Below are 16,103 nucleotides of genomic sequence, written 5' to 3'. Positions count from 1 at the left end.
TTTATTCTTTTTATTCATACAAGATTAGAGCATTTTATATCTAAAAGTACAAACTATAAATTTTAAAGAGTTTACCTTCTAGTAATTCACATTATGGTACATCTAAGTTAAGAAAAGAAATTATATATTCTTATAAGCATCATATTAACATACAAAATAAGCTTAAATAGAAAACATTTCTATACATTCAATAAATTTTGATCATCTAATAGCTGAGAGCAATTTTATAGAGAAACATATTTTTTTTTTGAGGAGTCTGGTCTTCCCTCGAACTGATTTGGATTCTTTTTTTTTACAATAGCTTTGTGTAGAGTGACATTATGAATAATTTGTTCTCAGAAATAAATACGCATTGAATAAAAGCTTCTTGCTCTCGAAATAAACACCTTTGTGCCTCCTGACAGGAAAAGCCTTGGCATTTCTTCTGCAGCAGCAGGCATTTGTTCCATTGTAACATTTGCTCCTCGTCCTTTATTGTTTAGTTAGACAGAAAATTCAAATCCTGACCCAAGTCCTGCTGCAACATTTCTGCAGAGTTATTCAACATATTGCAAAAAACATATGAGGGCACTTTCCACTCTGCCATATCACCTGCAGCTGTTCAATAACATGAGGAATACGGTAGACTAAGGTTTAAAGCCTCAAAGAAATACAAAAAAGTGAATAGGATTGTTAAAATTATAAGAAAGGATGCTTTCTAAAACATCTCAAATTCACAGCTTCTCTCCTGTGCTGTACTACAATATTACACTAAATTCATGTGTCAAATAATGGCGATGATTTTGACAGTCTTTCCTATTGTGTTGTATTTATTCCTTTATGCTTTATGTCAGATGATTGAATAACCGATTCACTCATAATGTTATGGACACTATTCAAATGGTAAATTGGTATTATTTTACCCACTTTTATACCTTAACAATGAAATCATCTGCTTATCGCTGAAACAAACAAGCAGACAACTGATCATTAATGATTAGTAAGATCTGACCATCAGTTCAACTGCAAATGTAAGTTTAGTTAAAAAATGGACCACTCTTTTTGGGATATGCAGACAGCTGATGAATATGATTTGTATCCTCCATATTCTGTACTATAGTAATATTGAACTATGATTTATGTTAAATGTCTAAATTCTAAAAGAATTAACACTCACATTTTATCCTAAACACAGGAAAAAACAGAGGCATTCCGTATTTGCTTTCTAGAAGAGTTACTTGTGAACTGATAGACTAAACTAGTTATGTTTGAACTAAACAAATATAAATCATTATAAACCTAAAACTTTAGTTCAGATCTTATAGTTTTACTATTATTTTCATAAAGCAGCATATAAAACTAATTAAGTACTTCTCTAAATTGACAATCTGGGGAACCAACACCATGAATTGAGTGCTACAGTTTGCTACCTGAAACTGTCTTTTCAGATGAATGTTTTTAGAAATTACATAAGATTTTCCTTTTTTAATTAAAATGATAATATAAAAATAAACTCACACAGAATATATGTTCAAAAACTTGTAAAAATATGTTTTTAGTTTTTAATTATTGAAATGAAAATACTTCAATGCATATGATTGTCAGGGCATAAAATTTCAAGTTTTATATGTTGTGTTTTCCTCCAAATTATCTTTGCATTAAACATTATTTATTGTTATATAATAAGTAAAAACAGTTTAGAAAATACTTAGTGGTGACATTTTAAGAAAGCTTTAATAGAAATGAATATATAATTAATTTATGATCAAATTATATATATATGTAACCTAACATCTAACATCATTTAACTACAAATTTCAAGAACATTTAAAAATAGCTCTGTCCTCAGGTGTAGGGATAATGCAATGTCATTAAAACCACCATGATGAAATATATGGTTTCCAAATTAGTACTTACATCTTTCTGTGGCTGTGACACTTAGGTTGTACCATGCATTGATCTCCCGGTCAAGTGTGCTAGTGACAATGATTGTGCCATTGTCACTGATAGTGAACTCTTTACTTCCAGTAATGGAATATCTGCACCAAGAGAAAAGACCCCCCTTGTATCATCATATTTGCTGTATCACATTGATATATAACATGGCTTTATGCCACCAGGTAAATTATTAAAAGCATACTCTGCATAGCTAATGAGATGTCGGTTTTAAAAATGGCACATTCACATATTTAGTGAACTCACCAGTCATAGGAAAAAGAAACTAATACAGCTTTACATTTAAATTGGTGTATGCTAAATCTAAACACACATAACTCATTATCAAACCCAAGAGAGGATTTTAGTATGTAAATGACATGTTTAAAAAGAAATCCCCTGCCCTCCCCCCAAAAAAATTTTGTGAGATACAGAGAAGAAAAAGAAAGTAGTAGAAATGAGTGACTGTGAACCTTTTCTTTTTTTCTTTCTTTTCTACACAAGATCTACTGCGTGAGAATCTGTGTAAGATATTATATGATATTATAATTACTTAATTACTATCATACAAAAGTTTCTTTTGTCCATTTAAATAAAAAAATGATAAGACTTGATAAAAATAACTTCTTTTAGGTAGCAGATTGACCTTTAATTTTGTTCCAGAATTATATAATATTTCAAGTTCCAGAAATATCCTAGATCCACTGTCCTTTACTTAGGGGATGCACATATTGATTAATGTACAATGGAGCACACATGAAAGGAAGTCAAGGTGCAAAATACATCAGGTGAAAGTCTGCAAAATTATCTCAAATCTACAATGAAAGAAGCCTTGAAGTTCTCGGCATGTCTCATCAGCTTGCAAATGATGAATAATGAAAAGTAAAGTAAAATACCATGTGGTTTCAATGATGGCTTCTCACTGTGCATATATTCCTGAATATTTCCATGAGATTTCAGTGAGATTTGCCATAATTGTGGCAAAGATGAGAATAATTTAATCTTGAATTGACAGATTTCTAAAAATATTATACTAATTTTTATCATGGTGTTCAAGAAAGAATTAAAATAGAAATTAGAATGAAGACTTAGAGGAGTTCAGTTTTAAATATATTTGAACATTCAGAAGCATTTTATTTAAATGTCTACAAGTGATCATATTTCCCACTGAATATATTTGTCGGCAAAATTAAAGAGGATTTTAACAGTTGACATTTTGTATTAAATATCCCATTTTGTTTCTGGAAACACCACTGCAACTAAAACCCACAAAAAGTTTGATAAGGAGTTATAAATTCTTATAAATTAGTAGATAATGAATATATCTAGATCCCATTGACAAATTAAAATGGAATAAAATCATATGCAGTCCCCTAGGAAGATTGGATAATAGTATGTGATTTAAGCAATAATATATAATATGAATTATTTTCCTTATTTTTTTCTAGAGCCGCCTATTCTGATTTTATAGATTTTATTTCTTCCTCACATCATCTTCACCAGATGAAATCTCCTTGGCCTTGAGATAAATTGAAGCTAATCAAATTTTATATGTGGATGCATTTTCCTTTTACAACATTTTTTTAAATTAGGAGAAAACATCAGGAAACTAATCAATAGTAAATTATTTTATTTTGGTTTGTACTATCCTCCTCTCAGTTACACTGGCAATGTTCTCACTAATTCAATTAAATGCATATTTTTAAATAACTTAAGTCTCATAGGACTGTTGTCAACAGTACAAATTTTCCCTTAAGCCTCTCACCCAGATTCTGCTTCTAAATTGTTGTGTATGACCATAATGTTATTATTATTTCAAGATAAATTAAATGCTCTACTTTTATTAAATAAAATACAAACTGTAGTATTGGATTTTGCCAGTCATTCCACTAATATTTTTTTCCCTTATTCATAGTTCTGTCTGGGATTATGTAGTGCATTTTTTTCCATGTCTCCTTAGTCCCCTCCACAGTGTATCAATGTCCTTGTTTGGTAGGCCCTTTAGTGTATGGGAAAATATTAGTTGGTGATTTTATACAGTGCCTCTCAAATGTCGGTGTCTGTCTGAGGCTTTCTCATGATCAGATAAAATGGGCATGAAAGTTACAGAGGTATCAATCTTGTCTTAGTAATTGTAATATTAGCTGTGATTCTTGATCAAAGTATCTGCCAGGTTTCTTCACTGTAAAACTACTATGTTTTTGTAATTATCAAAGATCTCAGGAAGATATTCTGAAAACATTTGATTTCTTCTTATATATTAACCTACTGATTTCAGTATCCATGTATAAATAATGACCACAATATTACCACTTTAGTTTGCTAATGTTGATATCTATTCCTTTTATTATACATTTACTAATTACAATTATTTTACAAGTGATTAAAAATGTGCCCCTTTATTTATCTTCATCAATATCTATTCATGAGTATTCATGAGAATTGTTTCCAATGATTCAAACCCAAACTCATCAGACAAACCAAATATTTTAATTCATTTGTTGTTCAAATATTCAGTTTTGGACATTGGGTATTAATTACAGCATAGTTCCTTGGCCCTTTTAACACACTTCTATTCTTGCATTCTTTTATGGCTTCTTCCTTACATTCTTAGAACCACAATGTTCTCCCTGTAATAACTGTGGATTCAACTAATTCTCCAGTCAGTCTCATTTCTTTTGATTGGAGAAGAGTATTTTAAGCAAGATCTGGATGCAACAGTCTCCATTACTTCTTGTGATTTCTTTATTTTAAGCCCCGTGAGTAAATATCAAGAGCAAATATATGTATGCATATCTGTGGTAAAAAACAAACCTACCTTTATTATCATATTTATTATATATACATATATAGAGTCAGTTATTCCTTCACATATGTGGGTTCACGTCAGTGTAGTCAACCAACTATGTATCAAATGCATTTGGAAAATGTGTCCACCATCTTGGTGATGACCTAGAACAATTTGATCACTCCCTCTTTTTCTGCATTACCTTTGTATTCAATCATATCACAGGTTTTATCTTTTAGCTTTAGTTTCAGGTTTTGATCCATTTGCCCCAAATATGTCATGTGTTATTAAAATAAAGTTTTCAGTTTGGGGAGTTTATGAATAAAACTGCTATATATTTCTGCCTACAGTGCTTCATGTCAATACAAGGGCACTGTAGGTGAGTTGGACCCACCTAAACACCACAAACTGAGTGGATAAATATGGCTGAAATTTATTCTCTGAGTCCTGAGAACTCAGAATACAAAAATCAAGTGCCATCAAGGAATCATTCCTTGCCAGATGCCATTGTGCTCTGGCCACCCTCACCTCCTAAACTTGTAGATACCCTCCATCAATTTCTGCTTCCCTGGTCATCTATTTCCCCCATTTCTGCTTCCACTGTCCCTTGTCTGTCACCCATCCTTGTGCCTAAGTCTTTCTATCAGGACATCAGCTCTACTGATTTCAAGGCCCACACTCCCGCTCTGTAACATTCTCCTAACTACTCATCACTTCGACTTCGACCCGTCTCCCCCATTCAGGCTACATTCTGATGTAGTTTGTTGGACTCAACATCATCTTTTGGAGACATAATTAAACTCAGAACATTGCACTGTCATTATTCCTGAACCAGTGCCTGAGAGGAGGATTTCTGGGGCTTCTGATAAGTGTATGTAAAACTTTAAAATAATCTTGTATTCTTCTATTTTGAGAAAACTCTTCTATGTGGAAATTAGGTGAGAAGGTAAGAAGAAATACACACAAATTGTTTATTTTCTTATCCAATTAGACTATAACTCATACTTTGAATAAAAGAAAAAGAAAATCACAACATAATAACTAAAATGAGACTATTTTAATATATAACAAGCATGTTGTATCTGATTGTACCATGAAAATTTATTTCTAAACCATTGTATTTATATCACTTGCTCCTGTTTACTTCTCCATTTTTTGCATGGCATTTCAATTAAGCAGTATTTAAATGAACCACATATCAATGAGAAGTAATTTTTCTCTGACTTGGTACAGAAAAGGGTTTCATTTCTCTCACCCTACAACTCTGATTAAGAGTGCATCAACTGCACTGAATTTTTGTTGGTGATTAACTATTTCTTACATGTATTTGTCATCTCCTATTTTATTGCTTCTTAAGCAACATTAAGGATCCCTCCGTTAACTAATTTAATTAAATTGGTACAAATTCATTTAAAAAAAAAAAAAACATGCAGAGCAACATAGGTGAGCTATGTCCTTGCTTACATTAGAGTTAAACTTTATTTTCATACTAATAGAGTGACTTATTAATGTAAAGCTGACATTTTAGACTGACTTACGTGATGGGCGATTTCCTTTGATCTGGGTCTATGGCAGATACTGTGCCTACGAAAGCTCCATGTGGATTTTCTTCCAAAATTTCAAATATATAAGTTGGGAGGAGGAAAATAGGAGGCTCATCTTCATCCTCCACTCGGACCTTAATGAAAGTTGTGGAGGCATCAGCGTGGTAGATCAGGAGCTCCTTGTCCACATGCCGGTTCCTAACTTTGGCTCTAATACCGTAGTGGCTCTGGTGCTCAAAGTCCACCTTCTGCAAAGAAAAGCAGTGTACACAGAAGAAATGGCTTCATGAACCCAAGGTATTACTTAAGGAAAAAAAATGTATTTCTTATTAAATAGCATTTGTTTTTCAGTTAAATTTTACTTTTTATGTACATAAATTACTATTATATTATCATGACACAGGCTTCAGAAATTTATCTCTTCACAAACTTCATCATAAAGTGGTTTGAAATAACTATCTTTTCATTTAGGATTAAAATTATATTTTTATAAGCATACATGTCTTGTGGAGTTGACAAGTAATTTCCTGATATTTATGATCTTTGTTCAAAAAATCTCCTTTATTTGAAAACCTTCTTATTTATAACAGTTGTACATATAATTCTAAAAGCTCTATAAAATCTCTTTCATCTCTAAACTCATTTTCTCCTTAAACCATAAATCAAGGGTTCACATTCCATTTACTTAATGAAGCAAAAAACAAACCAGATACACAAAATAATTATGTTTTTTTGTTTTGGTTTTGCATATTCTGAGAAGCAAATAATCTAAAAATATATTTACCTTTTTTAATATAACAATTCCTTCTTGAGTCTCATTATCAGTAATGATGTCAAATGTTTTTGAATCATCCTCTTCAATGCTGTAATCCATTTCTGCATTCTCTCCTATGTCACTATCATATGCCATAATTTTTCCAATAGATGTTCCAATGGGTGCAGATTCAGAGACTGTTAGGCGGTAGAAACCTTTAAAAACAAAATTTCAGATTCTTAGGATAAACACTTAACATAACAAACTCCCAATTATAGCATTCTTTGTGTATGGTGTATAGAAAAACCCCTAGTTATTCTTCTAGTTACTTTTCTAAATTTCAATCTCTTTCTCTCTTTCTTAGAGTGCATGCATGTGTGAGTATGTGTGTGAGTGTGTGTAATATATACACACTTTTTACCTTTATTATAAAATCTGAACTTTTCCTAATAACTTACCTGAGTATCTATCGTTGTCTCATATATTTTAGTGATATCACCAGTATATATAACTCCAGATACCCATTCATATACACACACCTTAAATTCTGTGATTGACTTTTTATTGCATACTTTGACCATCACAAATTAAATTTGATAACTTTTTTTTTTCATTTTTACTTGAACAATTCTTGATATTTGAAGTTACTTATGAATATAAGTGTAGATTAAGGTTGGGAGAGACTGAACACATAATAATTTGGTTTTGAATTTATGAGCTTTGATTACATTAGCCATACTTAAAAAATAAAGAAAAATGGACCCAAAAGATGTAATAACTTAATAACAATTTTGGAGCTGAAGATGACTAGATTGATTTAATCAGATGAAAATGATGTCAGATATATTTAAATTATTTAAATGGAATTGTAAATTACTGAATTCATTTTTAATTTTTTTTTCAGAAGACATGTGCATAAATCTAATATACTCTACCATACTTAAATTATTATTTAAAAAAATTTAGTTGTCTATGGACCTTTCTTTCATTTATTTAAATGCAGTGTGAGGCAAGTACTTTATCACTGAGATACAACTCCAGTCCCCCATTCTTAAATTATTACATGTGATTTATTCTGAATTGTAATAAATAATCCTAGGTGTTTATATTTCAATGAATGAAACTTCTTGAAATTAAAATAGAGCATACATAATAGAATTATTTAAAGGAATTTTAGGTTCCTTTAGAAGTATACAGCAAGTTACTTAACAGCTTGCATTTTGAGACTATACTTTTATTTAAAGCGAGAAAATAGTTGCTTATAAATTGTGAATATATTACTCTTTATTTTTTGTTTTCTTTGTTCTTTTATTTTTTAGAGTGAATGTAATGATTTAACTGTAGTTATTTCCTTATGGAAAAATTTTTAAAAGTCATTGATTTGATTGTACAAATTAAAGTTCCCAACAATTAATCAAGAGAAAACAACAACATTACCATACATTTCAAAGCAGATGCTTCAGAATTAAATATTGAGTTTATATTAAACCACCAGGTTTTAAAATTAAGAAAACAAAAGAACATTTTCTACCATCAGTACTTAGTCTTTGCAGTTTATTTTACATTCAAAAATAACTTTTTTTTTCAGCATAAATTTTTAACAAGTCCCTATTCTAGTAACTGGGATACAACAAGGTAAAATACATAGAATGATGCTTCCCTCTGCTCATATTAGCAGGAATGAAGCATACAATAAACTGGATACTACCAAGTACTCAGGCTATGTTGTGGTGGATGATTTTAAATTTTGATGAAGTGGAAAGAACTCACTGTTGATATGGCTCTTGATTAAGAACTTAAATAGGGGAAGAAATACCTGAGGACAGAGAAGATGAAAAGTCATGTTGATTGCCCTAAGTTGGTTTTCCAGAAAGCAAAGGGTAGAGTGACATAGATGAGGTCTCAGAGGTCCTGAACAGGATTGAATGGTGTCAGATCATTTAGGAACGCTAGGACCCATTAGTTGATACTAAGGTTGCTGACTTTTCATCTGTGAGATGGGAAGGCATAGAACTGAGAAGATGTGACATGCACTTAGCAAGATCATGACAGCTGTGTTGAAGGAGGAAGATAGTGAAGCCCGAGGGCTAGGTGAGAGCTTATTGCAATAACAGAGACTGATTAAAACAGCAGCATGATCCAATGGGGCAGGAAGGAGCAGGTGAGAAGCATCCAGATTGTTTTGAAAGTGAGAAACGAACAATACCTTCAAAGAGATTGAGTTTTTGGTTTGAGAAAGAGAAAAGGACTTCTAAACCTTAACAGAATCTTCTCCTCTTAAAAGTTGAGTCTGTGTATATGTGTCTTTGCTCACAGAAAAATAAAAATCAGAAGGTATCAGCAAATGTACAGAATTGATCATCAACTCAGCTGAGTAGAAATTAAAATTGAACTGAATTTGGCCCAGTTCAATCTGAGTTGGATCATTAATTCTTCACACCCAGTGGCGTTTGAACTGAATAAATGAGATTTCAGCTTGAGCAATATGGAGCCTGGATTTGTTAATAATTGAGATAAGAAAATCCGTAGGAAAAAGAGGAATAGCAGGCAGATGAGATCAGAAGCTCAATAAGGAGAATGTTAGCTTTTAAATGTGTATAACATGTACAAATGAAGATGCTGAGTAGGAAGTTTGATGTCTACCTCTGGAGTTCAAGAGAAAGTTCAAGAGTGGACATGTAGACTTGGAAGTTGTCAGGCCCAGCAGCAGTCTTTAAAGCCACAGGGTTGATAGCATCAAGGATTAAGGGTATTGGGAAAATAAGTCCATTGATTTGATCCCAGAAATATATCAAAAATTAAAATACATAGAGACTGAAAGTCTGAAGACTAGGAAAAGACCAAAAACCTAACCAATAAAAAAAAATTAAAAAAAAGCATGGAGGATTTTACAATGAACATTCAAATTGTGTCAAAAAGGAATTTTTCAGATCCATGATATTATTATGGAACCACTGCCATTCTTCATTGTTGAACAAAACATTTTTTGATACATAAATGTTTTGCTTGACAAGTCAGAAGATTTGAGAACCCTAATACAGGCAAGAATTTGCTAAGTTTAGCAGCATCTACATGATTTAGACCTGTGCATTTAGTATGTACATGCACACTAACAAACCATTCTCCCATATACAACTAATGATTGGGAAACCTGATATGTAAACATAGATTTAAATGTTGCTAACTTTCTGTGGTTTACTGATTATTCTACTGGAAGGAAATGAGTGAAATTGACTTCTGTTGAGCCATCAACATAAATATGATTTCACTGGACATTGGGGCATGGGGCAAGTCAGGGAGAAGGGGAGAGAAGAAGAAGATGAAGTAATCAACAGTTTTGTTTCATTTTTCAACAGTCAATAATTAGGACATCATGCTCTGGTTGAATATGTGTGAATAGATACAAACACACACATACACAATTTTATTTGCTACTTCTTTGTTCTATGTTTAATCATAATCTCTTCTTATGACAGTTGCTCATGCTTTCTGAAAATGTTTGTAAATGTATCTGTGTAGCTAAAACAGAGTCTCCTCAAAAGATATTTCCTTAAAAAAAAGAATTTTCATACAATCTACCTTACATTTATTATTTGAGCGATCAAAGCAAGTGTCTTATTCTTGCAACAAAATTGAACAATAAAAATAGTCATTTAAATTATTATTTGGGGTATGCAGAAGAATAATCTCACAAAAGTATCCATGTCCTAATATCTCTGATTCCATAAGTTGACTACCTACAGCCGCAAAAGTGAATAAAAGCTACAGATGAAATTCAAGCTGCTAATCCGCTGGCTTTTCAATGGAGAGCTTATTGTGATTTATCCAAGCATGCCCAACATAATCATACAACATCTGAAAAGTGGAAAAAGGGGTAAAAGGTTTGGGCAGAGAGATGTCAGTGTGAGAGGTACTTGATAGGGTTGGCTGCTTGATTCTGAGACAGGCGGACTATGTAGAGAACCAGAAGGAGGCATCCAGAGTTGAGTGTCCCCCAGCTAACAGGCATCAAAGAAGCAGGGACTCCCTTCATAAAACACACAGAACTAATTTCTGCCAACACTCAAGTGAACAAGGTTGTGGACTCTCCCCTGGAGTTTACAGGAAGGGGGAGAGCCCCATCTACACCTTAATCACAGCCTGGTGACAACCCATACCAACAGTTTTTTAAGATAATCAATTTGTTTTAAGCCATGAAGTTTGTCACAGCTTGTTACAGCAGTAACAGAACACTGACATTCTACTCCTTCATTTGTATTTGACTTCTCACAGAAATGAAAATTATACCTTAGAACAATCATCACCTTCATTTTATGTAATCCTTGTGGTGATACAGTGCTTTTAGAATGCAAACTCCAACATCTGTTTATATTCAACACACTTACATTTCTATAATAATGGTTACAGATGTTTCTACTTACTTTCCTTAAATACTGGCTTATTGTCATTAATATCTGAAAGTTTAATTAGTACACTTGTTGTTCCAGACAGTGCTCCAGGCTGACCAATCATATCTTTGGCTTGAATAATTACCCAGTATTCATCTTGCAGTTCTCTGTCAGTTTTGGAAGATATTCTTATGACTCCTTTAAAAACACAAAATAATTCCAGTTTTCATTTCATTATTTATCATACCATCTTCCTAGTTAAATACTTAAACAGTCCCCCATACAGTCATTCTCTTTCTATCTGCTGAATCACTAAACTGAACTGTCTACATTATTTAGATGTTTGCATTTGATATGTACATATACACATTCCCAGCCTCTCTGGTAAACCATTCATTATCTGCTGCTTCTGCCTGACATTACCTCGAAGAACAATAATAATAATGGTTTTAACACCAACTCTGCTTCCAGTCTAGAGTGGTCAATGCTAAAAACACTGGTAGATCATTAGTAAACTATATGTTGGTCTAGGAGTTTCAACTCTGCCATGCTATGCTGTTATATATTACCCATACCCTGCAATGTCCTTCCAATCTCTCTTCTACTAGGCCACGGGGTCATTTTAGCCTTCTGGATTCAGATACTCTACCTTGACCATGTAGTCTGAAGTTTTGCTTCCTTTCTTTGTCTAACGGAATCCTTTGTTTCACTTTAGAGTTATTCACCAGTTCAAAGTATGTATTTACGAATAACCACACTTACTGTCTATTTGTAAGTGCCAAGAGAGAAAAGTCCATGTTCAAGTTTGCTTTTTGTAATTGTTATGCTACAGTATCAAACCTCTAAAAATCCTGAATGTTATGTAACACTTTGTACTTAGTCTTCAAGAGCCAAGATTGTGTGAAGGAATTAAAACCTAATGTTTTAAGGCATCTACTGCTTATAATAAAATAATGTCTCTCCTGGGTATCCTGAAAAATAAAATATATGGACTCTCTATGAGAGAAATAAGAACATAGGCATGGAAGTCAGATTCATTCAAATACAATGCTCTCAAGGACTTTGAGATTGGCTAAGATATTTAATATTTGCTAAATGAATGAATACATTAGAAATACATAAAAATTAATTTTGTTTAATTTTTAATATAATCAAACTAGAATAATATTTGCCTCTTGATAACAATCATATAATTTTACTTCTTTTTGCACTTGGTACATAATTTAGCAATTTGTTATAAACTTCTTTTTTATCTCTATCAATTATAATTTCCTTAGGTGAAGACTCATACACTTATCTTTCTTGTTGTTTTGATTTTTAGAGGTAGGGTTTTTCTTTTTTGCCCAGGCTGGACTTGAACTTTTGGTTTTGTTGCTCAGCCTCCCATGTGGCTGGGATTTATGTGTCACTGCATCCAACTCTGTACCTTCTTAATCTTTGTTTTGAATACATGATTTAATATCGGTTAAATGGTTCAGTGTTATATATGTATATGTATTCTGTATTCAATAGAAATGTGCAAAAAGAAAGAAAAATATGTGTTCTATAGATTTTATGAGGCATTCAATTGATAAAGGAAAATTGGAGAAACAATGAGAGAAAAAGAATCAAATGTAATATTCATCTAAACGAAATACATAAAAACAATACTTTTAAGTGACTCTGTCAAACCAATTCATCCTGTCTTCTACCCTTACTTAATCTCAGTCATTGGGATTGCTATGCAAACAAACGTATCTCACCATGTTTTCCCGATAACCAATGAGGCTGAGTGTTTTTAAGGTTTATAATTTTTTTCCACATCACTTTTTGTGATTGTAAATCACAAAAATTGCTTGTAAAATTTTCTCCCCATATTTTTCAATTGGTTTGTCTATCTTTTTTCCTAATTGATTTTTAAGAATCCTTACTTATGTTTTATACCACATACATAAATCATTTGTGATATGAATATGGAAAATTCAATCATCTAATCTTAGAAAAACAGCTTAAAGACTAAATGTAATTAAATGTTTAGGAATTGCAACCCATTTATTTATTGAAGATTCAGGTCTACTTTAAAACATGTTTTTAAGCTGATATTTGCCTGCTTCAGAATCATGTTAAAATGCAATTTTTAATATTTAATTTTTTAGTTGTAGTTGAACATAATATCTTTATTCTATTTATTTATTTTTATGTGGTGCTGAGGATCGAAACCAGGGCCTTGCATGTGCTAGGCAAGCACTTTACAGCTAAGCCACAACCCCAGCCAACAAATATATATATATATATATATATATATATATATATATATATATATATATATATATATATTTTTTTTTTAAATCAGAAATACCTGTTGTGGGTTCAACAGAAAAATAGGCTTGTCCTTGTCGTAAGCTGTACAGGAGACGTGCATTATTGCCACTCGTAGGATCATCAGCATCACTTGCTGTTACCTGGATGACAAATGTTCCTGAAGGAAAAGCACATATTGACAGGAAATTAAGACTCCAATCTTATTAAATATGAGTTCAATTCTGCAAAGCACTTTTCATTAGCAAGAAAGATCATACTATAAAACAAGATCCTAGTTTACCCGCTTTCTCTGAATTACAGAAATAATGTTATTTTACAGACAAGGAACATAATCCTATATAAAGTAGCCCTGATTCTTCTACGCATTACAGAACTTCAGATGCAGATTCATAACAGGTCAAATATTAAGCAGTTTACTATAATATATAATCCATAATCTTTCCAAGATGTGTTATTATTGGAAAAATTAAAAAAAAAACTTGAAAATGCTTTTCATCAAAAATCTTAATGTGGCCGGTACCTCAAACAATTGCATAATGTTGACAAATATTGGTAACGATTATTGAAATGAGCTTGAAAGAATATCCAGTGGAGGCTAAGAATAATGATTAGGCCTGTTTCAGTTCTTTCCTCTGTACCTATTTGCTTTGAGGAATAATAAAAAAAGCAAAACAAAATCTAGTTGATATTAATAAAGTAAGCCTTCTTTCTAACTTCAGTATTAATCAATACAACCATGTGAAATAATTATTTGTACATTTACTATAAATGCCCAAGTGCAAAAATATTTGCATAAAATATTGAGCTTTGAAATCATATCTATACAAATGAAATTGAGCATTACCAATTTCGTCAAAATCTACATTTGTTGAAACAAAATATACACTTTCAAAAAGAATGATCATACAATGGTACAAAATCCAATAAGCTCTGTGATTTTCTTTAGAACTAGTATTATGAATTTCCCCATCACTAACCCTGGACCATGGCATGTGCCTGCAATCCCAGGCACTAGGGAGGCTGAGGATAAGGATCACAAATTCAAGGCCAGCCTCAGAATATTTGAGAGGCTCTAAGCAACTGAGTGAAACCTTGTCTCAAAATGAAAAATAAAACAAAAAGGGCTAGGATGTGGTCAGAGGAAAAACACCCCTGGGTTCAATTCCCAGTAGCAAAAAAAAAAAAAAAAAAAAAAATTCTATCACAATCCCATTGTATAAACTGGGACACCCTAATAGGAATTGCTTCTATACTTCAAACTGGGGGTGGTTCCTCAGTACTATGCATTTGTCACTATTTGTATTAGTTCTTTTAATGTTACTTACTAACATTTATTTTAGTATCAAATAGCATATTTTACCAAAGAATCCCTTCTTGTTAGCATAACTTTAATTAGGCAACACTTTCACCAGGTTGAAATAAAACTAGAATAATAAAATACAGGAAAAGAAAAATTTACCTACCCCTTCCAATACTTAATTATTCCAACCACTTAACATGTAGACACTTGTTAATTTCATATATTTTAAGACATGTCTATACAATAATTTTGATGATTTATTCAAATAGAGTGTTTCAGAAGGAGCATTACTTTAACCAATCTGTGTCAAATCAGCTAGACTGATTGTTTCATTTCCCCTTCTAGGTACACATCCATTGAGTTAAGGAGTTAGATCCTGTTTCCCAGCCCTGCTCTTTAATATCTCATTTTAAGTTGAAGCTTTCTTTACTTCTAACTGAAACTTACCTCTTGAGCATCTCAATATGTCATTCCCTTGCTCTCTACAAAATGGAAAACCTAGTGTACTGTTAGAGAGAGAGAGAGAGAGAGAGAGAGAGAGAGAGAGAGAGAGAGAGGAAATAAAACAGAGGGATCTCATGAAATTAGAAGAAAGACCAAAAAGTTGAGGAAAGAGATTGAGAGGGAGGGAGGAGGGGAAAGTATAGGGGAGTACTGAGGAATTAAATCTACCAAATTGTCATATATGAATTATGAATATACCACAATAATCCCACTTAAATATACAGTTATAAGGCACTAATTTAAAAATAATAATAATAATGATAATAATGCTATAAGATAAATCAACAGAGTAGAAACAAGCATATCTTGGTGATGGAAGAGGAGAAGAAAAGGGAAGATATGGGGGAATGAGATGCATGTGTGAAGAGGGCATAATGAAATTCACTATTATCTATAATTATAAAGCACCAACAAAAATAAAAAAGGTCATCAATAACACATAAACATCAAAATATTTCAGAAATATAAAATCACTTGATAACATTTTATACATTCCTATTTTGCATATAGTTAGGAATTAGTTGTTCAGTCCACACAAGAATGAGAACAATCAGTAGGAGACTAACAACATGTCTTTCAATATAAAATATCCATGGTCTCCTAATCCCTT

General features: G+C 32.1%; 1 protein-coding gene across 7 annotated transcripts in view; it reads right to left on the bottom strand.

Moving 5' to 3' along the window:
* Positions 1 to 16,103, bottom strand: part of Cdh19 (cadherin 19) — a 75,363-nt gene that overhangs the window by 19,036 nt on the left and 40,224 nt on the right. For all 7 annotated transcript variants that reach the window (XM_071602658.1, XM_071602657.1, XM_071602662.1 and 4 more), the window contains 5 exons: positions 13,727 to 13,846; positions 11,422 to 11,586; positions 7,031 to 7,215; positions 6,241 to 6,494; positions 1,897 to 2,018 (listed from right to left, as the gene is read on the bottom strand). In XM_071602658.1, coding sequence (XP_071458759.1) covers positions 1,897 to 2,018; positions 6,241 to 6,494; positions 7,031 to 7,215; positions 11,422 to 11,586; positions 13,727 to 13,846 — 846 coding nt within the window. The remainder of the gene's footprint in view (positions 1 to 1,896; positions 2,019 to 6,240; positions 6,495 to 7,030; positions 7,216 to 11,421; positions 11,587 to 13,726; positions 13,847 to 16,103) is intronic.

This window comes from Marmota flaviventris, chromosome 16 (genome assembly GCF_047511675.1).
Source record: "Marmota flaviventris isolate mMarFla1 chromosome 16, mMarFla1.hap1, whole genome shotgun sequence".
NCBI classification, from domain to species: Eukaryota; Metazoa; Chordata; class Mammalia; order Rodentia; family Sciuridae; genus Marmota; species Marmota flaviventris.
The sequence above is the reverse complement of the archived record's forward strand: the minus strand, read 5'-3'. Positions and strand labels throughout refer to the sequence as shown.